Source organism: Staurois parvus, unplaced genomic scaffold (assembly GCF_062004578.1).
Source record: "Staurois parvus isolate SC_StPar_1 unplaced genomic scaffold, SC_StPar_1.0 ptg001150l, whole genome shotgun sequence".
In the NCBI taxonomy this organism is placed as follows: Eukaryota; Metazoa; Chordata; class Amphibia; order Anura; family Ranidae; genus Staurois; species Staurois parvus.
The window spans coordinates 252,654-278,220 of record NW_028318946.1 but is presented as its reverse complement, the minus strand read 5'-3'; the positions used below and the strand labels follow the sequence as shown (position 1 = coordinate 278,220).

General features: G+C 45.6%; 1 protein-coding gene across 1 annotated transcript in view; it reads left to right on the top strand.

Annotated features, from left to right (window-relative positions):
• Positions 1–25,567, top strand: part of KIRREL1 (kirre like nephrin family adhesion molecule 1) — a 336,552-nt gene that overhangs the window by 249,827 nt on the left and 61,158 nt on the right. Inside the window, exons 3-5 of the mRNA XM_089659346.1 lie at positions 7,156–7,305; positions 14,095–14,255; positions 18,248–18,398. Coding sequence (XP_089515472.1) covers positions 7,156–7,305; positions 14,095–14,255; positions 18,248–18,398 — 462 coding nt within the window. The remainder of the gene's footprint in view (positions 1–7,155; positions 7,306–14,094; positions 14,256–18,247; positions 18,399–25,567) is intronic.

Below are 25,567 nucleotides of genomic sequence, written 5' to 3'. Positions count from 1 at the left end.
TTCATTGGTATCAGTGGGAGGAATAGTGCCCCATCATTGGTATCAGTGGGAGGGATAGTGCCCCATCATTGGTGTCAGTGGGAGGAATAGTGCCCCATCATTGGTATTAGTGGGAGGGATAGTGCCCCATCATTGGTGTCAGTGGGAGGAATAGTGCCCCATCATTGGTGTCAGTGGGAGGAATAGTGCCCCTTCATTGGTATCAGTGGGAGGAATAGTGCTCCATCATTGGTGTCAGTGGGAGGAATAGTGCCCCATCATTGGTATCAGTGGGAGGAATAGTGCCCCATCATCGGTATCAGTGGGAGGAATAGTGCCCCATCATTGGTATCAGTGGGGGGAATAGTGCCCCATCATTGGTGTCAGTGGGAGGAATAGTGCCCCATCATTGGTGTCAGTGGGAGGAATAGTGCCCCATCATTGGTATTAGTGGGAGGAATTAGGCCCTATCGGTGGCGTCAGTGGCAGAAGTAATGCCTCAAGGGAAGGGGAAAGGCAAGCAAAGGACCACATTCGGCCCCATGGCCGCAGTTTGGAGACTCCTGCTTGAGAGGTTAATAATGGGATTCAGTAATGCTGACATGTGACCTACTCATTTACAGCATAAATTTAAATTCTTGTCCCAATTTAAAGAAACTTTGTCACCTTAAGGGGGAAGAAAGGTCCCCTTCTAAGTCCACCCCAACCAGTTACAGTGGCCTTCACAGCGTTCTCCCACTGCTCTTTCCTCCATCACAATACACTCTGTGCTTCCAGGTATGGAGGAGTATGAACTCCTCCCATGATGCAGTGCTGTAGCCTAACAGCCACTCAATTGGTCCAAGCATGGAGTATGTGCCATCATCAGCTTGTGTAAGCTCCAACAGCCATTTTTTTTACTATCAAGGTATGTATAAGGTGGCCAGGAGGTTGGCCTTTAGGAGACCTCGTCCTTGTTCCTTGAGTCCACATACCCTGTTTCTATCTCTGTGTCTTCAACCCCTGATGAAGTAGAGTATAGCCCCCGAAACTAGTTGGTTTTTAGACACAATAAAACTACCTTTTGGACCTGAATATTACGGTGTGGTGATTCAACAGTAGATTTACCCATCTCAATCGCAAGCCAAGGTATTTGTGGAGATCCTTCAGATTGCAGAAGCTGCCAGCCCAATATTCTCCACCGTTACGCCACCATCTTGGATGACATCCTTCAACCAAAGCTGAGGTGTCCAGCGCCTTTAACCCACTCTTTGAAATTGTTACTAAGCTGGGTTCTACTCAAAATCAGGTTTTACATACTTCTCAGTCAATCCTGCCTGCTTCGGAAATGATCAAATAAAATGAGGACGAAGGCTGAGGATGCCTTTGCAGTTGGTTTTTGAAAGGCCAACATAGTGGCCAACTGTAATTGGAAAAGGGGAACCCATGGGCAGACTGACCATTTGGGAACTCAGGCGCTGCCTGCTTCGGAAATGATTAAATAAAACGGGGACGAAGGCTGAGGATGCCTTTGCAGTTGGTTTTTGAAAGGCCAACATAGTGGCCAACTGTAATTGGAAAAGGGGAACCCATGGGCGGACTGACCATTTGGGAACTCAGGCGCTGCCCGAGAGCCCAGGGTCAGTAGGGGGCCCCATGAGATGCCCCTGGTACCTTTCATAGGCTTTTTTGGGTGTGGTTTGAGTGTGGGCGAGGACACAGGGGCCCCATGATCCCCTATTGCCCGGGGGCCCCATGATTTGTCAGTCCGCCCCTGGGGGGAACCATTTAATTTTAGGTTCCATTTTGTGTTTGGCATAGTAAGGCTCCCATTTGCTTCCTGTAAAGTTAATATCGAAGGCTCCCATGCGCAACCCTTTCCAAATTGGCAATAACCACCCGATTCCATGTCCTGCAGTGTGGTCTAATCGCTAACGTCACCTGATAGGCCAGTTGTCCTCGTAAGCCCCCGTTACCTATCATCCATATCTATACAGGCTCTTTAAATCTTCTGCATCCATCCATCGCGGGCCCTGCTGCCTCTCTGAAAACCACAGGCAGCAATTTATCCCCAAGCCTCACAGGCCGGCCTGGATTCTGCTGACTAACCAGGATCATTGCAAATACTTCATTTTGTTGGCATTCTGTCCACACGCTGATGGATGCCAAGGAGGGCCTTGCTGCTGGAAGCTGAGGCATTGGCCAATGGGGAAAGCAGATAAGAGGAGCAGATCAGACATGGGGGGGCTCTGGCCGATTACTGCCACCCTAATAGGACACTTGAGGCATCCACGCTTGTTCCAATCGACGTCACAGTAAAATAAAATAATTGAGGAGCAAAAAATCAAAATCAGCCTCTGAGGGACCCGTTTTTGCCATCAGGTTTTGTTCAGCCTTTTTTGATGGTAAATTTGGAAATCAGCCAATTAGCTGCCCTTTAAGCGTGTCTAAAGCCCAAACCTTTTTCTTAGACGTGGTGAGAGGCTAGAAGCCCCGTTCTGTCTGGTAAGGTTTAACCTCTCTATTTGTTCTGGTGACCAGGGGTGGATTGACCATTTGGAAACTCGGGCACTGCCTGAGGGCCCGGGGTCAGTAGGGGGCCCCATGAGATGCCCCTGGTACCTTTTTCATAGGCTTTTTTGAGTTTGTGCAAGGAACCAGGGGCCCCATGATCCCCTATTGCCCGGGGGCCGCATGAGTTGTCAGTCCGCCCCTGCTGGTGACTGTTGTCACTGAGACAGGAAGGGATTGGAATTCCAAAAAATTATAGTTGTCATGAAAACAGGAACAGAGGGGAGATCTTCCAATGGAGACATCTGTGTGGATGACAACTGTCTAGGATGGGATTAACACCAATGGAGACCTTTCTTCTCATTTCCTTCTGTGTCTATGGGACTGAAAGTGAAGGGGAATCTTCTCGGTTGGACACAGTTGGTTGATGGGATTTTAATTTTCTCCTACACTATCCAAAACAATATACTTTAAGGGCTTGTTAACATCAGCCCTGTCGGGTTGCATTGCCCAACAAAGGAAGAAGGCCATTTACATGAGGTCCTAAGGCTTCAGTTCGCACCGGTCCTGTTGCTTCTGCTGGTCTTCCAGGTTGAATGGCACACCATCCAACTCTCCTTCTGTAAAGTTGGTCATACTTGGACTGACAAAACAAATCCATGGATTCCTCCACCCATGCTTGGATAGAGGAATCTCCTGTTGCCAGCTGCCGGTTGTCAGAATATCTAAACAGTGACTTCATTAAGCTCATCTGATTGGATGCATTCACTGTTTTTTTTTCCACCCAGCTCCATCGAGACCTTGATTGAAATTTGTTGAGTCAAACCTTGGCAGCAGTTCCACCCATGGCTTGAACCGGCCGAAAGCCAAAGCTTGAATCGGCCAAACAAGCCATGTATAGCTGCATTAACTTCAGGGTGTCACATTCCTGTTCCATGTGGGCACGTCGTTGTGTCGCCCTGGGCTCACGTAATGTCCTCCCTATTTAAAACAGGACCAGAGGCCCCTCACTGCCAGAAAAAGTAGACCTTGTCCACCATTTGACCGAGAAGACATCCAAAAGAAGGACTAGAGAGGAAGAGAGTTTTAAAGTACTTCACCTATAATTTTAACACCAGAAACTAATGTAGGCCATAGATGGGTTGAAAATCAGCCGATTTTTCGGCCGCAAAAAAAATCGGCCGATTTTCGCATCGTTAATGGGTTAATTGGTTGGCCGTTTTTCTGGATTATGTCAGATTTTTTTGATCGGTAAAGTTGGAAAAAAATTGGCCGATCTTTTTACCGATAAAAAATCTGCGCATGAGCCGTGACCTGGAAGAAGAACAAAAAGAAGAAGAAAAAGAGGAAGAAGAAAAAGACGATGAAGAAGAAGAGAAAGAAGAAGAAGAGAAAGAACAAGAAGAAGAAGAAGAGAAAGAAGAAGCAGAAGAAGAGAAAGAAGAAGAGAAAGAAGAAGAAAGAAGAAGAGGAAGAGAAAGAAGAAGAGGAAGAAGAAGAAGAGGAAGAAGAAGAAGAGAAAGAAGAGGAAGAAGAAGAAGAAGAGAAAGAAGAAGAAAAGAAATAAGAGGAAGCATAAGAGGAAGAGGAAGAAGAAGAGGAAGAGGAAGAAGAGAAAGAAGAAGAAGAGAAAGAAGAATTCCAGCCCGCTATTATATTTGACATGAAAAGGTATTGCTGTTGCAACAATGTATCTATTTGTATCCGAAAAAACCATCTGTATCCGAAATGGATACAAATAGATACATTGTTGCAACCGCAATACTTTTTCATGTCAAATATAATAGCGGAGCTCTCTGCAGGGACAGTAATTAAATGCCGGCCGTAGACGGGAAGAAAATCGGCCAATTTTTTTTACTGTTGGTTGTAACGTCGGCCTATTGAACGACCGATTTTTCGTTTTTTGGTAAAAAACCGGACGGTTTTCTCCCCATCTATGGCCTGCATAAGTTCCAATGAATAGTTATTGGCTGACCTCAAATGTGGTCTATGACAACAAACAATTTGCGTGGGTATCCTTGACGTAAGCGCATTAAAATTCGGCTCTTCCAGCAAACATCTGAAGCCATCAATGAACAGGTATTGCTGCATTGTTACACCCGAATTTCTAGTCTACGTTATTTTGCCTTGTGTAGGAGCATCCACAAGCCCCAGAGGGGACTTTCCCACGCCTTCTGTTTCATTTTGAAAATATTTCCCACATGAAAGCTTTTGAGGTGCCACCTCAGGGGTATTCCTGATGTCCTCCCATAGGGCGTCTCGTATAAACATCTGACTCATACCTTGGAGTAAATACTCCAAATGCTGGTGGATCCAGTCATATTCTGAGTCCACCCATCAACCTACGCCAACACACAAGGTGGGGGCCACTGGCAAGAAAGATTCCCAAGTCTTCACTAGAACTAACTGGCATTCCAAATCTATCTCTCAACCCCCCACCTCACCCCCTCGGTCTCCGCCCGAATCACACACCTACTGAGCGACATATCAGACTGGATGTTGCTCCACTTCCTTAAATTGAACCTCTCCAAAACCGAGTTTCTTGTCTTCCCCCCAGCCCGGACACCACCCCCCATTGACTTCTCCATCACATCCAACAACGCCACATCAAACCCGCCCCGCAGGCCAGACTACTTGGTGTCATTCTGGACTCCAACCTATCCTTCCAGCCCCAAGTCCAATCACTAACAAACTCGTGTAGACTCCACCTCCGCAACATCGCCAAAATCCGCACGTTCCTAACCCCAGAAACCACTAAACAGCTCATCCACTCCCTCATCATATCACGACTCGACTACTGCAACTCCCTCCTCACTGGCCTGCCTCGCCGCTGGCTATCCCCGCTTCAGTCCATCCTGAACACGGCTGCCAGACTCATTCACCTTTCCAACCGCTCCATCTCCGCCACCCCCCTCTGCCAATCCCTCCACTGGCCTCCACTCAGTGTCCTCCACCCCCCTCTGCCAATCCCTCCACTGGCTTCCGATTGCGCAACGCATCAAATTCAAAATCCTAACACTGACGTACAAAGCCGTCCACCATACTGCCCCGAACTACATCACCGACCTAATATCCAAGTACCGCCCAACACGCACACTCCGCTCCTCACAAGACCTCCTTCTCTCTAGTTCCCTGGTCTCCTCCTCCCATGCCCTCCTCCAGGACTTCTCCAGGGTGTCACCCATTCTCTGGAACTCCCTGCCCCAACCCATCAGATTATCACCTACTCTCCTCTCCTTTAGGCGCACCCTGAAAACCCATCTCTTCAGGGAAGCCTACCCCACCCCCTGCTAACTTGCCGACCTCCTCCACTCTTCCTACCACCCCATCCCCCACAGCTATCTCCTCCTGTACCACCATCCCCTCCCTCCTAGATTGTAAGCTCCAAAGAGCAGGGCCCTCGATCCCCTCATGTTTGGCATTGTATTGGTATTGTTCTGTCACATGTTCTGTCCCCCTTTGTAATGTACAGCGCTGAGCGAACTATCGGTGCTTTATAAATACTGTATAATAATAATAATAATAATGTGGATGGGCAAAAATGTTCATACCATGCCTAAGCTGATACGCTGGTTGAATACAAACCATACTGACACAATGGCTTGATTTACTAAGGGCCCGTTCACATTGAGTTGCATTAGAAAAAGATGGATCAATCTAGGTTGAATGGAAGGACCTGAAGATAACAATTGTCCCCTATTTGGTGTGAAAGGACCCCAAGGGCTCAGCGTTTGGGTGCTTGAGATGTGTTTTACCACCCCCAACCACTTTCCTTTAGCTGCAGAGGCAGCAACAAAATGGGCCATGGCAGGAATTATAGCCCTCCCCATCACTTTCAGAGGGTGTAGCACCCAACAAAGGCGACCTATTTGAGGGAATGGGACCACTCTGCAAGTGCCCCACCTCCCTAAATCTGGTTTTCTCGATTGGTCCTGATTAACCAGCTACCATGCTACTTAACACAAGCTAAAACAACCCACTCAATGTTTGAGGGACCACTTTAGCATGCCCATCAGAGTTATCAGGAGGAGGTGTACTACTGGCACGTCCATACATCCTGTATTACCGACAACATGGTGGGACACTTGTTGCAGGCGGAATGGGAGAGGAGTATCGGGTGCACGGCGAGACTGACATGTCTATAAAATGTTAAAGGGCGATAAAATCTCAGGACGGTTCACAGCAGCCGCTTCCAGATCTGACACTATCTAGTAGACGTTGGTTGAATGTAAAAACGTCCATTTCTCTCCTGACATCTGCAGGATTGTTCTGTCCCCGGCCAGTCAATGCTGCATCTGGATTGTATGTCAGACTAGAACAACATCATCACCTATGGGAGCCGGAGAGAACTGCAACCTGTGAGAGCAGATACAGGAAAGCTGAACTTCAGGCAGATATATGTGATAAAATGCCATCTGCTCCAATGGAGTGTTCCTTTAAATGACTGGGAGAGGGAGGGGCAGCACTTTGGGCCAATCAGCTGCTTTGCATTCACATGCCTCGGAATAGAAGAGAACATGAACCCCATCAGCCTCCTGCTGCTCTTTAACAATCCAATCACAGGCGGGGTGGTGACCCCTTAGCAGGCTGGCAGTGTAAATCCTAGAACTGGATGGACGAAGATAGAAATCCAGCTCCCATATGTATATTTTAAATTGCAAATTATTTTTTTTTCTCTTTCTGTAGTCTGGCCTCGCTATCAAGTGGTGGGCAACGTGGATTCCGGCCAGTACAACCTGGAGATCACCAACGCCAGCATCTACGATGACGCTAACTTCGAGTGCCAAGCCACAGAGGCCGCCCTACGGTCCAAGGGAGCCAAGCTGACCGTGCTGAGTAAGGACTGGAATATTCCAATTGGCATTGATCTGTTGGTATTCGTATTGATATATTGGTATTGATGTATGTATGAGTATTTGTATTGTTTTGTTGGTATTGGTATTGATGTACGAGTATTGATATTGAGTTATTGGTATTGGTATTGATGTATGAGTATTGATATTGAGTTATTGGTATTGATGTACGAGTATTGATATTGAGTTATTGGTATTGGTATTGATGTACGAGTATTGATATTGAGTTATTGGTATTGGTATTGATGTACAAGTATTGATATTGAGTTATTGGTATTGATGTACGAGTATTGATATTGAGTTATTGGTATTGATGTATGAGTGTTGCCATTGATTTATTGGTATTGGTATTGATGTTGATGTTGGAGTATTGTATTGATTTATTGGTATTGAAGTATGAGTGTTGGCACTGATGTATTGGTATTGATGTAGGAGTATTGGTATTGATGTATTGGTGTTGATATTGATGTATTGGTATTGAGGTTTGAGTATTGGTATTGATGTATTGGTGTTGATATTGATTTATTGGTATTGATGTATTGGTGTTGATATTGATATATGAGTATTGGTATTGATGCAAAGATGTTGTCATTGATTTATTGGTGTTGATATACATGTATGAATTTTTTTATTGATGTATAGGTATTGGCATTTATGCATGGGTATTGGTAATAGTATTGATGTATTGGCATTGATGTATTGCTATTAATGTATTGGTATTGGCATCAATGCATTGGTAGTTGATGTTTTGGTATTGATGTATGAGTATTGGTATTAATATATGGGTGTTGGCATTGACGTATTGGTATCGGTGTAAGGACATTGATATCGATGTAACAGTGTTGTCATTGATTTATTGGTATTGGCATTGATGTATGAGTATTGGTACTGATTTATGAGTGTTGGCATTAATGTATTGGTATTGGCATTTATGTATTGGTATTGATGTGTTTTTATTGGTATTGATGTATTGGTATTGATGGGTTGGTATTGGCATGAATGTATTGGTATTGGCATCGATATACTGGTATTGATGTATGGGTGTTGGCATTGATATATTGGTATTGATGCATTGGCATTGATGTATGGGTGTTGGCATTGATGTATTGGTATTGATGTATGGGTGTTGGAATTGATGTATTGGTATTGATGTATGGGTGTTGGAATTGATGTACTGGTATTGACATTAATGCATTGGCATTGATGTATTGGTATTGGCATTATTGTATGAATATTGGCACTGATGTATGAATATTGGCACTGATGTATGAATATTGGCATTAATGTATTGGTATTGATGTATGGGTATTAGCATTGATGTACTGGTATTGGCATTAATGTATTGGCATTTATGTATGGGTGTTGGCATTGATGTACTGGTACTGATGTATTGATATTGGCATTGATGTATTGGCATTGGCATTAATGTATTGGTATTTATGTATGGGTGTTAATATTGATGTACTGGTATTGGCATTAGTGTATGAATATTGGTTTTGATGTATTGGTATTGATGTGTTTGTATTGGTATTGATGGGTTGGTATTGACATCAATGTATTGGTATTGGCATTGATATATTGGTATTGATGTATGGGTGTTGGCATTGATGTACTGATATTGATGTATTGGTATTGGCATTAATGTATGAATATTGGTATTGATGTATGGATGTTGGCATCGATGTATTGGTATTGGCATCAATCTATTGGTATTGGCATTAATGTATGAATATTGGTATTGATGTATGGATGTTGGCATCGATGTATTGGTATTGGCATCAATCTATTGGTATTGGCATTGATGTATTGGTATTGATGTATGGATGTTGGCATCGATGTATTGGTATTGCATCAATCTATTGGTATTGGCATTGATGTATTGGTATTGATGTATTGGTACTGGAATTACTTATTATTGGTAATGGCTTAATAACATTTATTTTTTTTTTTATGCACAGAACGAATGTGCATGCGCTTTCAATTGGCAAATATTTTACAAATACACCCTTTTAAACTAATTTAATCTACAAAATCCATTTACTGATGTATTAATGAATACAGAGTTGCATGAATGAGTGCCTTTTAGACCTGGCTTCTTGCGTAAACCCAGTGGTGACGGGTTCTCTTTAATCAGTTGATGCTTGGTACAAAGACTTGCTGGGTTCTCACACTGTGAAGTTTATACACGGGGGTGCAGCCTCTTCCCCTCCTCTGCTCTATGCGGAGTTTTTATATGCCATTGTTAGGAGCAGCGGCGGACTTGCAGCAACCTGTTAGCAGGTAATCAGCAACCAGCCAGGCAGGGCGAGCTCGGAGTGCATGCCCTCCAGATTACAATGGAAGGATAGAGAGGGAGACAATTGCGCTCTTGTGAAAGCTTTCTCCTGCGTGAAATCCCTTGATTTTTGTTTTCTCACCTATTTGGCTCCAAGCAAGTCCCAGCAGTCAGGAGTCTAATTACCGGCACCTCGCTGCCCTGCGTGATACTAATGAAGGCAGCGCTTACCTATTACCAACTATGGCTCCTCCGCACTGCCCGCCTAATAGATGCCACTGAAGTGCCCAGTGATCCCGGCCACACACTAAGGGGTCTATGGAGGGCCAAGGACTATGTATGGAATGGAGTAAGCACACGAAAAACATACATATATATATATATATATATATATATATATATGAAAACATTGAGCCACGTTCACATACATATCGAATGTCAGCAGAGGCCATAGACATGCATAAGGGACATAGGGGTGTATTTTAAAAAATGCAACACTTTGCAACCTGCGAAACGGCATTTACATTCATTCTGTGCAAATAGGAGGCAAAAAACGAATGTTACTAAGGCATGTTCTCTCCAGGTCGAATGTTACCCTTCATACAGAAGAGCGAAGCAGGGAAATACCACAATATGGCCACTAGATGGAGCTGATGATCATAGTGAATAGGTATTATCAGCTCCATCTAATGGCCACAATGGGGTACTTTCCCCATTCACTCTATTCTGTATGTATAAGTGAACAAGGTCTCGTTCACACAGGTGGTAAAACTGGGTGGTTTGGTCTAGTGTTTACTGACCCTTGATTGGCTATGGAAAGCCTTGGGGGCCATGAGTGTACAGATTTAGGGCCGAAACACACAGTTGTGACGCCGTTGTGAATCAGATAAATACTGCAATATGGCCACTAGACAGCATTGACAATCACAGTAAATGGGTATATTACCAGCTCCATCTAGTGGCCATAATGGGCTATTTTCCAGATTCACTCTATTCTGTGTATATATATATATATATATAACAATACAAGGCTTCTTTCAAACTGGTGGTAAAAATGGCAGGTTCAGCCTAGTTTTTACCAACCCTTGATTGGCCACGGAAAGCCTAGGGGTACATACATATACAGATTTAGGGCCGAAACGCACAGTTGTGAAGCCATTGTAAAACAGGAATATACCGTCAAGTGGCCACTAGATGGAGCCAACAATCAGAGTAAACAAGTGGCATCAGCTCCATCTAGTGGCCATAATGGGGTATTTTCCTGATTCAAGTTATTCTGTATGTAGAAGTATATTGTAATACACAGAGTGTATTAGGGCCTCATGCACATGAGAGAGCTGACTATGGCTGTATGTGGGTTTACATTGCTGCTTGTGAAAACCCACACATGCGTAAATCGGTACACCCCCCCCCCCCAGATGCAGACAGTGCGTGGGCTCCACTATAGTCTACTATACGCGGCATTAGTGTATCCCGGGCATGGAAATAAACCTCCAACTTCCCTAATATGGCCTCATGTGCCTGTGTGCATGAAGTCTAAAGAACGCCACATGAGTCAGTGTGTTGCTTTGCCATCCATTTTGATTGGCGGCTAAACACACTTGCTTTTTGGCACGCCACCCCATATGGAAGAAAAATATATTTGAAATTTATTGACATATATTTGACATACTACAGTTTTGGCCGTATTCAATATATTTAAAAATATATTTCAATAAATATATATATATATATATATACACACTGTATGTCAAAATATATTTCAATAAATATTTTTATATATTTTGTAAAAAAACGCATTTCAACATACAGTATACATATATATATATACAGTCAGGTCCATAAATATTGGGACATGGACACAATTGTAACATTTTTGGCTCTATACACCACCACAATGGATTTGAAATGAAACAAACAAGATGTGCTTTAACTACAGACTGTCAGCTTTAATTTGAGGGTATTTACATCCAAATCAGGTGAACGGTGTAGGAATTACAACAGTTTGCATATGCGCCTCCCACTTGTTAAGGGACCAAAAGTAATGGGACAGAATAATAATCATAAATCAAACTTTCAGTTTTTAATACTTGGTTACAAATCCTTTGCAGTCAATTACAGCCTGAAGTGTGGAACGCATAGACATCACCAGACGCTGGGTGTCATCCCTGGAGATGCTCTGCCAGGCCTCTACTGCAACTGTCTTCAGTTCCTGCTTGTTCTTGGGGCATTTTCCCTTCAGTTTTGTCTTCAGCAAGTGAAATGCTCAATCGGATTCAGGTCAGGTGATTGACTTGGCCATTGCATAACATTCCACTTCTTTCCCTTAAAAAACTCTTTGGTTGCTTTTGCAGTCTGCTTTGGGTCATTGTCCATCTGCACTGTGAAGCGTCCAATGAGTTGTGAAGCATTTGGCTGAATATGAGCCGATAATATTCCCGAAACACTTCACAATTCATCCGGCTGCTTTTGTCAGCAGTCACATCATCAATAAATACAAGAGAAGCAGTTCCATTGGCAGCCATACATGCCCACGCCATGACACTACCACCACCATGCTTCACTGATGAGGTGGTATGCTTAGGATCAGGAGCAGTTCCTTTCCTTCTCCATACTCTTCTCTTCCCATCACTCTGGTACAAGTTGATGTCGGTCTCATCTGTCCATAGGATGTTGTTCCAGAACTGTGAAGGCTTTTTTACATGTCGTTTGGCAAACTCTAATCTGGCCTTCCTGTTTTTGAGGCTCACCAATGGTTTCCATCTTGTGGTGAACCCTCTGTATTCACTCTGGTGAAGTCTTCTCTTGATTGGTGACTTTGACACACATACACCTACCTCCTGGAGAGTGTTCTTGATCTGGCCAACTGTTGTGAAGGGTGTTTTCTTCACCAGGGAAAGAATTCTTCGGTCATCCACCACAGTTGTTTTCCGTGGTCTTCCGGGTCTTTTGGTGTTGCTGAGCTCACCGGTGCGTTCCTTCTTTTTAAGAATGTTCCAAACAGTTGTTTTGGCCACGCCTAATGTTTTTGCTATCTCTCTGATGGGTTTGTTTTGTTTTTTCAGCCTACTGATGGCTTGCTTCACTGATAGTGACAGCTCTTTGGATCTCATCTTGAGAGTTGACAGCAACAGATTCCAAATGCAAATAGCACACTTGAAATGAACTCTGGACCTTTTATCTGCTCATTGTAATTGGGATAATGACGGAATAACATACACCAGGCCATGGAACAGCTGAGAAGCCAATTGTCCCATTACTTTTGGTCCCTTAACAAGTGGGAGGCACATATGCAAACTGTTGTAATTCCTACACCGTTCACCTGATTTGGATGTAAATACCCTCAAATTAAAGCTGACAGTCTGCAGTTAAAGCACATCTTGTTTGTTTCATTTCAAATCCATTGTGGTGGTGTATAGAGCCAAAAAGTTTAGAATTGTGTCGATGTCCCAATATTTATGGACCTGACTGTATATACTGCATGTCAAAATATATTTCTATATATATATACTGTATGTTGAAATGCGTTTTTTTTTTACAAAATATATGAAAAATATTTTTAAAAATACATTTCAATTCAATTATATTGCATGTCTTTAAAAATACAAATCTACATTTTTGGAATGCATTTACAAAATATATGTAAAAATATATGTTAAAGTGATAGCTTATATATTACAAAACATATGAAAAATATTTTTTTAAATATATTTTTTTAAATATAGTCTTCACATTTTTTTAACATATAAAAATGTAATTTTAACATATATTTTTACATATATTTGTAAATGCATTCCAAAAATGTAGATTTGTATTTTTATAGACATACAGTATATTGGAAAATGTATTTTTAGAAATATTTTTCATATATTTTGTAATAAAAATGCATTTCAACATGCAGTGTATGTATATACTGTGTGTGTATATATATATATATATATATATATATATATATATATATACAGTATATATATATTTATCTATTGAAATATATTTTGACATACAGCATATATGTATATATATACTAAACACACTTGCTTTTTGGCATATGGAAGAAAAATATATTTGAAATATTTTTTTAAAATATTCTCCTCAAATATATATATATATACTGTATGTGTATATTTATTGTATTTATTTCTTTTTATTTATTTAAATATATTTTGAAATATATTGAATACGGCCAAAATTGTAGCATTTCAAATATATGTCAATATATTTGGGAAGAATATTTTTTTAAATATATTTCAAATATATTTTTCTTCCATGTGGGACAACACACAATAAAACTCTACTTTTGGCATTGCCAAAAATGGTGCAGGTGGATTTTTTTGGTGTGCTGCCAGCCCCATCACTTGAATGCAACACAAGTTAAAAAAACACGCACCAACGCACATGCGTGAACGCAGCGGCCCAGGACGCCAAGGTATAAGTTGTCTCTGCTCTGACACTGTAATGTGGTGATAGATGTCTAACGTGTCTTCTTTCTATCCCCAGTTCCCCCGGAGGATCCCGTCATAGAATCGGGCTCGGACACCCTCCTCCTGAGAGCCGGGATCCCCTACAACTTGACCTGCCGAGCCGAAAAAGCCAAGCCAGCGGCCAGCATCGAGTGGCTCCGGGATGGAGCCCTGCAGGAAGGATCCGTCACCACCACGGTGAGTAGCCCCGCCGGTCTCAGCCGCCTGTGATCTACTCTCTGCCTGCCTTTGTTCTTCCACTTGAAATCCGGCCTTCCAGGTTGTAGCTGAGCCCCAGGGCGTGCCGCGCCGGCCCCTGGTGAAACACGAGAGAGTTTTGATCTTTTCTTTCCGCCGCTTCAACATGAAAGGCCTTTGTGGAAGTGCCTGCCTTTTCATTCTTCCATCCAGACACATCTGAGGTGACCAGAGCCTCTGTGCTGAACCTCATAACAGTGACTGCTTTATTCCGCAAGAAACCTCGGACGCGGCTCTTTGTAGCACATCTGAGGCGGGAGCCGCGGCACTCACCCGCCCCGCTTATCCTGATGGATCCTGTGCGTCCGGAGCCCGAACGTTTCTATACGATCTTACTGGGGCCATTTTAACTGCCTACTCTCTGAAAATGACCTCTGTCAACGGGACTCTGATCAAAAGGTGTTTAAAGGAAAGAGTACTTCAAGGGCTTTCCTCGAGAAAGTTCTGCACCGTGATTCCTTCAAGTGTTAGGAGCAGCTTCTGGTTTCACTTGAAATCTATTTAAAGGTTTTGTTAGGAACAACCGATACAGCCAACACGTTTCGGAAGAAGGACTCCTCCTTCTTCAGGGCTTGGCCTATGCAATCAGGATGAAAAATTATAGAAAATCTAACTTGAGGCTTTATCAGTACTGGTCATATAGAGAAACACCTAGGCAACCTCGGCACTCCAGCTGTGGTGAGACTATAAAACCCACCATGTCTCTGCCTGTGGTAGTCATGCCTTAGTTAGGCCGAATCTTTCAACATCTTGAGGGCTTTGAAGTGTCACCACAACTGGAGTGGTTTGGTTGCCTAGCCCTGGGTGATGATCTATGCCGTCTTCGCAAATCCTGCTATATGTCTTTGGGCATGATGGTGACCCTCTTAACATGGATGGCCCAAACTTTGCTGTCCTCGAAGAGTCCTATGAGATAAGCCTCTCAGGCCTCCTGCAGAGCCATGATGACAGTGGAGCTCTGGAAGCGGAACAACCGATACTGCCAACACATTTCGGAAGAAGGACTCCTCCTTCTTCGGGGCTTGGGCTATGCAATCAGGATGAAAAATTATAGTAAATCTAAATTGAGGCACTACCAGTACTGGTCATATAGAGAAACACCTAGGCAACCTCGGCACTCCAGGTGTGGTGAGACTACAAAACCCACCATGTCTCTGCCTGTGGTAGTCATGCCTTTGGTTGGCCGAATCTTGCAACGTCTTGAGGGCTTTGAAGTTTCACCACAACTGAAGTGGTTTGGTTGCCTAGCCCTGGGTGATGATTTATGCCCTCTCTTCGCAAATCCTGCTATATGTCTTTGGGCATGATGGTGACCCTCTTAATATGGCTGACCAAAAGTTTGATGTCCTCAAAGAGTCCTATGAGATAAGCCTCTCAGGGCTCCTGCAGAGCCATGACAGTGGAGCTCTGGAAGCGGAACAACCGATACAGCCAACACATTTCGGAAGAAGGACTCCTCCTTCTTTAGGGCTTGGGCTATGCAATCAAGATGAAAAATTATAGAAAATCTAAATTGAGGCTTTACCAGTACTGGTCATGTAGAGAAACACCTAGGCAACCTCGGCACTCCAGCTGTGGTGAGATTACAAAACCCACCATGTCTCTGCCTGTGGTAGTCATGCCTTTGGTTGGCCGAATCTTGCAACGTCTTGAGGGCTTTGAAGTTTCACCACAACTGGAGTGGTTTGGTTGCCAAGTCCTGGGTGATGATCTATGCCCTCTCTTCGCAAATCCTGCTATATGACTTTGGGCATGTTGGTGACCCTCTTAACATGGATGGCCAAAAGTTTGCTGTCCTTGAAGAGTCCTATGAGATAAGCCTCTCAGGCCTCCTGCAGAGCCATGACAGTGGAGCTCTGGAAGCAGAACAACCGATACAGCCAACACATTTCGGAAGAAGGACTCCTCCTTCTTCAGGGCTTGGGCTATGCAATCAGGATGAAAAATTATAGTAAATCTAAATTGAGGCACTACCAGTACTGGTCATATAGAGAAACACCTAGGCAACCTCGGCACTCCAGGTGTGGTGAGACTACAAAACCCACCATGTCTCTGCCTGTGGTAGTCATGCCTTTGGTTGGCCGAATCTTGCAACGTCTTGAGGGCTTTGAAGTTTCACCACAACTGAAGTGGTTTGGTTGCCTAGCCCTGGGTGATGATTTATGCCCTCTCTTCGCAAATCCTGCTATATGTCTTTGGGCATGATGGTGACCCTCTTAATATGGCTGACCAAAAGTTTGATGTCCTCAAAGAGTCCTATGAGATAAGCCTCTCAGGCTTCCTGCAGAGCCATGACAGTGGAGCTCTGGAAGCGGAACAACCGATACTGCCAACACATTTTAGAAGAAGGACTCCTCCTTCTTCAGGGCTTGGGCTATGCAATCAGGATGAAAAAATATAGAAAATCTAAATTGAGGCTCTACCAGTACTGGTCATATAGAGAAAGACCTAGGCAACCTCGGCACTCCGGCTGTGTTGAGACTACAAAACCCACCATGTCTCTGCCTGTGGTAGTAATGCCTTTGGTTGGCCGAATCTTTCAACGTCTTGAGGGCTTTGAAATTTCACCACAACTGGAGTGGTTTGGTTGCCTAGCCCTCGGTGATGATCTATGCCCTCTCTTCGCAAATCCTGCTGTATGTCTTTGGGCATGATGGTGATCCTCTTAACATGGATGGCCCAAAGTTTGATGTCCTTGAAGAGTCCCATGAGATAAGCCTTTCAGGCCTCCTGCAGAGCCATGACAGTGGAGCTCTGGAAGCGCAGATTGGTCTTGAAATCCTGGGTGATCTCGCTGACAAGTCAGTGGAAGGGAAGCCTTTGTATGCGCAGTTTGGTGGATTTCTGGTAGCACCTTGGGGAGCCACCATGCTGGGCCTGTGCTGGTGGGACTTCTTGACTCTGCTCTTGCAGGTGGCTTTGATGGCCAGTTGCTGGCAGGGAGCTTTCCCATCCAAGCTGTCTATTTGGTTCTTGCCTGTGCCGGACTTGTAGTAGCAATGATGCTTCTTGACTTCACCGGTGGCCAGGGCGCTCTTGAAGGCAGCTTTGGTGGCCTGCTGCTTGCAAGGAACTTTCCACCAGTAGACTTGTGAGCAATCTAATTGGTCCTTGCCTGTGCTGGGCCTGTAGCAATGAAGCTCCTTGACTCCGCTGGTGGCCAGGGCACTCTTGCAGGTGACTTTGGTTTCCTGCTGCTTGCAAGGAGCTTTCCCACAGGTGGACTTGTGAGTGGTCTACTTCATTCTTGCCTGTGCCGGGCCTGTAACAATAAGACTTCTTGACTCCACCGGTGGCCAAGGCGCTCTTGCAGATGGCTTTGGTGCCCTTCTGCTTGTGAGTAGCTTTCCCATCGGTGGACTTGTGAGCCATCTACTTGGCCGGTGTTGGACCTTTAGCGATTCTTGACTCCACCGGTGACCAGGGTGCACTTGTGGGTGGCTTTGGTGGCCAACTGCTTGCGGGAAACTTTCCCACCAGTGGACTAGTAAATGGTCTACTTGGTTCTTGCCCGTGTTGGGCCTGCAGTAGCACTTGAGGCTTCTTGACTCCAAGGAGGCCAAGCAGCTCTTTCAGACAACATTGGTAGCCAGCTGTTTGCGAGGAGCTTTGCCACCATGAGTTGCGAGCGATCAATTTGGTTCTTGCCATAGCTGATAGCACTACCTTTATACTCGAAAGAGATGGAAGAATCTAGTACCTACCCCCACATTAGAACTTTTGGTTCAAGAGGAGAAGAGGAGAACCAGAGAACCAGAGTTCACATTGCCTGATGCTTCCCTTCATGAGGGATCTTGCCTCTAGGTCTTGACCCATGTGGCCAGCACTGAAGGGAGCACACAAAAGAAGATAGGGGCACCTTACGATTTGAGCATGCACAGGTCCTCTTTAAGCAAGTTCAATCTTTTTTACAGTGAATCCTTGTTTTGCAGATGGTGTTGGTGGATGGAAAACTTGAAACCACCGTGAGCTACCTGTTGATAGTCCCTACGGACCAAGACATTGGCCGGATGTTCACGTGCAGGACTTCGAACTACGCTATTCCGACCGGCAAGGAGACCACGGTCAAGCTGGACGTGCATCGTAAGCCATATTGCCAATGATACAGTACTTCCTGTTTCATACTGTCTGATGTTCGTAAAAGAGCTCAACCAGACCTTTGAAGAAGAAGACCAGATACAGTGAAAAGTCCTGAAAATGTAAATAGGGTCCCTAGCATATTTGAAAAGGGCAATAATGTGTTGTCAGTGGACGAATCTCTCGACGGCACCCCCCAGAAGCAAAGGAAGGCGTTGATATAAAATATGGCATCCTTAGCATCTCTATTGCAACACATTTCTTATTGGTTCTGGGGGCCATATACTTGCTATGCACAGCGGCATCTAGTGGTGGAATAGGGATAAGCACATCCCATATACTTGCTGTATACACAGCCCCATCTAGTGGAGGAAAGGGAATAAACACACCTTACACAGCGCCATCTAAAGGTAGAAAGGGCTAAGAGCAGCCAATTCTTGGATGTGTCAGGAATGGCTTTTTTGCCTTTAACCCCTTCTATTTTAATCTATTCTAGTCTTTTAGTTTCTTGTCTCTTCTCTTCTATTTTACTATATTATATTCTTTTAGTCTCTCTTCTCTTCGAATCTATTCTGTTCTTTTAGTCTCTCTTCTCTTCGAATCTATTCTATTCTTTTAGCTTCTTGTCTATTTTAATCTATTTTATTCTTTTAGTTTCTTGTCTCTTCTCTTCTATTTTAGTCTATTCTATTCTTTTAGCTTCTCTTCTATTTTAATCTATTCTATTCTTTTAGTTTCTTGTCTCTTCTCTTCTATTTTAGTCTATTCTATTCTTTTGCTTTCTCTTCTCTTCGAATCTATTCTATTCTTTTACTTTCTCTTCTCTTCGAATCTATTCTATTCTTTTAGTTTCTCTTCTCTTCGAATCTATTCTATTCTTTTAGCTTCTCTTCTATTTTAATCTATGCTATTCTTTTACTTTCTCTTCTCTTCGAATCTATTCTATTCTTTTAGCTTCTCTTCTCTTCGAATCTATTCTATTCTTTTAGCTTCAGTTCCATTTTAATCTATTCTTTTCTTTTAGTTTCTCTTCTCTTCAAATCTATTCTATTCTTTTAGCTTCTCTTCAAATCTATTCTTTTCTTTTAGCTTCCCTTCTATTTTAATCTATTCTATTCTTTGATGATGTAATCCTTGCACTCCAGTCTGTAACTTCGCCTAGGCTAAAATGATACCATCATAGGCAGGAGGAACTCGAGTCTCTTCTCCCCTTGGCGATCACGCAGACCGTACATTGTAACTTTGTAGCAGGCGAAAGGCTGCAGCAGGGGGGCCGATCTGCGTCAGACATTTGCGAACGCAGGCATCTCAATCCAGGAAATAGATAACAACCCTGAAAAAAGATGGTGCCGGCATCCTGGAGATGAAAGCAAATGGTCAGTTCTGTGATCTCTGTGAAAGGTAATAAATACCTGGAAGCGTGGCACCGAGGCATTACATAACACGAATGCTCCAAACACGAAAAATATATCTGATGCTGGCGCCGCCGTCATTTTGCGGATCTGACAGATCCGTATGTGGTTCTGTACGTGGCCAGCTGAGCCATTATTTACATCTTGCTTAATAAACACTTTTAAACAATCCTGGTAATGGCTCCCCCAGTGATGTCACCGCATTTGCATTCATCATGTAAGCTCTATTGTAATAATTGGAAGGGATAATGGACGGTGCGGAGGGTTTCCGCCATTACCATCATTCTGCTTGATTAGGAAAGCTAAGTAGATTCGTTAAGCATAGTGGGGGGAAGGGCGCGCATCTCAACTTAATACGATAGCGGGAAAGTGCTGACTTGTCTGGTCGCGGAGCCAGCAATAATTCTCCCAGGGAGCCGGCCAAGCTGGCCGCTTTCCTTCTGCTCCCCATTGCTCATCGATTGACTCTGGATGGCCAGATGTGCCGCGGAGTGTCACCGGGTTGTCAGGTGACGCGGCGATTAGGACAACGGCTTCACCAGCTAGATGGCTGCATGCATATTGTGCCTCGGCAGATGGAAAGCCGCAGGATGCCTACAGCGGAAACCCCTATGTAAAATACACCTGGCACACAGTTAACCCTTTGATCGCCCCTTAGGTTAACCCCTTTCCTGCTGCAGGATGCCTACAGCGGAAACCAGATCTATGATACAGGTGCCTTAAAGGAATACTCCCATACGGGGGGCGGATTGACAACTCATGGGGCCCCGGGCAATAGGGGATCATGGGGCCCCTATGTCCTCGCCCACACTCAAACCACACCCAAAAAAAGCCTATGAAAGGTACCAGGGGCATCTCTTGGAGCCCCCTACTGACCCTGAGCCCCCCGAGTTCCCAAATGGTCAGTCCGCCCCTGCACGGCCCCCTATGTAAAACACACCCAGCACACAGTTAACCCTTTGATCGCCCCTCATGTTAACCCCTTTCCTGCCGCAGGATGCCTACAGCAGAAACCAGATCTATGATACAGGCGCCTTAAAGGAATACTCCCATACAGGGGGCGGACTGACAACTCATGGGGCCCCGGGCAATAGGGGATCATGGGGCCCCTATGTCCTCGCACACACTCAAACCACACCCAAAAAAGCCTATGAAAGGTACCAGGGGCATCTCTTTGGGCCCCCTACTGACCCCAAGCCCCCCGAGTTCCTGAATGGTCAGTCCGCCCCTGCACGGCCCCCTATGTAAAACACACCCAGCACACAGTTAACCCTTTGATCGCCCCTTATGTTAACCCCTTTCCTGCCGCAGGATGCCTACAGCGGAAACCAGATCTATGATACAGGCGCCTTAAGGGAATACTTCCATACAGGGGCGGACTGACAACTCGTGGGGCCCCCGGGCAATAGGGGATCATGGGGCCCCTGTGTCCTCACGCACACTCAAACCACACCCAAAAAAGCCTATGAATGGTACCAGGGGCATCTCTTGGTGCCCCCTACTGACCCCGGGCCCCCCGGAGTTCCAGAATGGTCAGTCCGCCCCTGCACGGCCCCCTATGTAAAACACAGCCAGCATACAGTTAACCCTTTGATCACCCCTCATATTAACCCCTTTCTTGCCGCAGGATGCCTACAGCGGAAACCAGATCTATGATACAGGCGCCTTAAAGGAATACTCCCATATGGGGCGGACTGGCAACTCATGGGGCCCCCGGTCAATAGGGGATCATGGGGTCCCTGTGTCCTCGCACACACTCAAACCACACCCAAAAAAGCCTATGAAAGGTACGGCATCTCTTGGGACCTCCTACTGACCCTGGGCCCTCAGGCAGTGCCCGAGTGCCCTAATGGTCAGTCCGCCCCTGCTCCCATATACAGAATGTAACTTTGGACACAACTGCGTTTCCCACCTCCCTCCCTCAAATTGTCCCCCTACTTACCTCAATCACGGTGTTTTCAGTTTAATGCGGCTGTTGTGCTCTCAGGGATCTGATGGAACAAGGACTCCCAGAGCACTCCGGCTCCCTGCAGTTGTAGCCCTTTGTGAATTTCTCCAACCCAATCGATAAATAAACTTTGACTAGACTTGATTTATCTGACACCCATCTTTTAGATCACCTCGGGGTCCCATGGCATAGAGTAGACGAATTATACATAACATTGGATCCAACGCGATTGGGTAGCCCTGAAACACGTTGTTTATATCCCTTTGATCTCTTGTGAATGGAAAATTAAACTATGACCAGGCTTGACTTAGATATGTGGCTCCCATCCTTTAGCTTGCCCTGACGGAGAGTAGTCTGTTTATACATAGATTTATATCCAACGCATTTCCCAACAATGAATCACGTTCGACCTGGAGGTGAAATAGCCTGATAATATTCGATTTTGCCTCTATTTGCACAGAACGAGTGTACATGCTGGCTGACTAGCTCTGCAAATAACAAGTTCAGACCTTTGCGTGTCGGGAACGCGCACAAAACTGCGCGCTTTCCCCCCGACACACGCTGCACTTTAGCAGGCGCATGACGGTGCCATTGATAATGGTACCCCCACTGATCTGCAAACATGCGCACCAAATTGCACAGTGGGCATTTTTGGAAGAGTCAGGAACCATTGAAATGAATAGGCTGCCCTATACACAACGCGTGGCGACGCGCCCACACTTGGTTGCACCTGTGGGTGTGCATCAGGCCTAACCCCTGGATCACATCTGTGCGGGTGGTGCCGCTGCGGGACCCGCACAAATACCTGCACCCACACAGAGGAATGCGGGACCCGCAGGCGGCTGCCATTAATTCTAATGGCACGCTGCCTACACTGGAAATCGCAACCATACTGGGAACCTCAATGCCCGTGCGGACTGCAGTTTCCAAAGTAGTGCAGTGACTTATTCCCTGCCTGTCAAAGGAATGGGTTCTCGTGCCCGCGCAAATCGTGGCCCGCATGATCGCACAGATGTGAGCCAGGGCTAATGGCCGGGTTACACAATAGAAACACAGTCCAGATGCATTCCGGATGCGTTTTCTGCATGCGTGTTTTTGATGCGTTCCAGTCCAGTTTCTTCAATTTAAATAGGGACATGTGTTCTAGTGCATTTTTGGTGCGTTCCGGTGCGTTTTTGATGTTTTACCGCGTTTTTGATGCGTTTCTGCATGCGCGTTTTTGATGCATTCCTGTGTGGTTTTTATGCGTTTTTTTATACATTCCAGTTTATTTTTCCCCCTCTTTCTTCAATTTAAATAGGGACACATGCGTTCCAGTGCGTTTTTGGTGCATTCCGGTGTGTTTTTGATGCGTTTTACTGCGTTCTAGTACAGTTCTGTGCAGAAAAAAAATGCCCACGCAAATTGCAGCCCGCACGGCCGCACAGATGTGAACCAGGGCTAAGGGCCGGGTCACACCATGGAAACACTCCATTCCGGATGCGTTACTGCATGTGCATTTTTGATGCGTTCCAGTGCCTTTTTGACATGTTCTGGTGCGTTTTTTATGCATTCCAGTTCATATTCTTCCCTATCTTTTTCTTCAATTTAAATAGGGACACGTGCGTTTCAGTGCGTTCTGGTGCGCTTTTGATATGTTTTACCACGTTTTTGATGCGTTTCTGCGTGCACCTTTTTTATGCATTCCTGTACGTTTTTTATGCGTTTTTGAAGCGTTCCAGTCAGGGGTGGACTGACAACTCATGGGACCCCCGGTCAATAGGGGATCATGGGGCCCCTGTGTCCTTGCCCAAACTCACAAAAGCCTATGAAAAAGGTACCAGGGGCATCTCATGGGGCCCCCTACTGACCCCGGGCCCTCGGGCAGTGGCCGAGTTTCCAAATGGTCAGTCCACCCCTGGTTCCAGTGCGTTTTTTATGCATTCCCGTTCATTTTTCCCCCTCTCTTTTTCTTCAATTTAAATAGGGACACGTGCGTTTTTGGTGCGTTCCGGTGTGTTTTTGACGTGTTTTGTTCCAGTACAGTTCTGTGCAGAAAAAAATGCCGCCCATTCTACTTTTTTTTCTGCAACCAAAACAGAACTGGAACTGCGAGCGCGGACGTGAACTATGACACTGACCACCCTATCACCTACTTTCTGTGCGTTTTGGATGCGGAAAAAAAGCAACTGAAACGCATGGAGTGTGAACCGGCCCTAAAGGGGAAAAGATGGACTGCTACCCTTTGCAGATGCGATTTTTTATATATATTTTTTTTTATATCCCCAGTCGGCTGTCACCGCCGTCACGGTTGCTTCTCTTGATGTTCCGTCAGCCTGTCTCTGGCAATCTCGCGGGCCCGTCTCTGCGATGTGCAGCGGCACGCCGCTCTGTTTGTACGGTCGTGCGACTTAAAAGACAATTTAGTTAATAGCGTTTACCTAACCTGGGCTGATTTTTTTTTTTTCCATGCGAGGAACCCCGACGCCGGCTGAATGCAGATGAGGAGGGGAAGACAATACGCCTCTTTGATGGTGATTTAAGAGGTCCCCTGCTATTTATTACCGACAGATTGGAGCCGGCCTCTCCTGAGCTCCTACTGTAGATTTACAGCGGCGGATCTCTCCACGCCTGGCGTAGGTGACGGGAGCGCGTCCGCTGTTTACACCAAACCGGCGAGATCTTTATTTCTCGCTCCTAAATCAAAACGGCGGAGGAAGCCTGAGGATTTCATACCGGGACCGCGCTTGGGGGTTTCTGTAAAGAAAAAAAGAAATGCGTCGGCGTCTTAAAGAGGACCTGCGTTTGAAAGCCGATCCACATCGTGGTTGTAAATGGGCCCCTTTATCATTTTCCCTATTAGGCTGGGTTCACATTCTCGCCATGTCGGGAATGTGCGCCAAATCACTCAAACGCGCCGCAATTCAGCAGCTGAGCCAATAAATGTGCGTTTTGACTCGGCCCATTTTTGGGGGGAAAAGAGTCAGGGACTCCGTTTCCATGTTTCCCACGCGTAGGGCAGGCCATTGAAATGAATGGGTGTAACCAGGGGCGGACTGACAACTCATGGGGCCCCCGGGCAATAGGGGATCATGGGGCTCCTGTGTCCTTGCCAGGGGCGGACTGACAACTCATGGGGTCCCCGGGCAATAGGGGATCATGGGGCCCCTGTGTCCTTGCCAGGGGCAGACTGACAACTCATGGGGTCCACGGGCAATAGGGGATCATGGGGCCCGTGTCCTTGCAAGGGGCGGACTGACAACTCATGGGGTCCCCAGGCAATAGGGGATCATGGGGCCCCTGTGTCCTTGCCAGGGGCAGACTGACAACTCATGGGGCCCCCGGGCAATAGGGAATCATGGGGCCCCTGTGCTCTTGCCAGAGGTGGACTGACAAATCATGGGGCCCCCGGGCAATAGGGGATCATGGGGCCCCTGTGTCCTCGCCCACACTCAAACCACACCCAAAAAAGCCTATGAAAGGTACCAGGGGCATCTCATGGGGCCCCCTACTGACCCCGGGCCCTCGGGCAGTGCCCGAGTTCCCAAATGGTTAGTCCGCCCCTGCACGGCCTCCTATGTAAAACACACCCAGCACACAGTTAACCCTTTGATCACCCCTCATGTTAACCCCTTTCCTGCCCAGTGCTATTAGTACAGTGTCAGTGCTTTTTTGTAGCACTGATCACTATATTGGTGTCACTGGGAATGTCAGTGACACCAAGTCAGTTCCCCCCAGTGTCAGAATTACTAGTAAAAATTCAACCAGGGGCGAACTGACAACTCATGGGGCCCCCCAGGCAATAGGTGATCATGAGGCCCCTGTGTCCTCGCCCA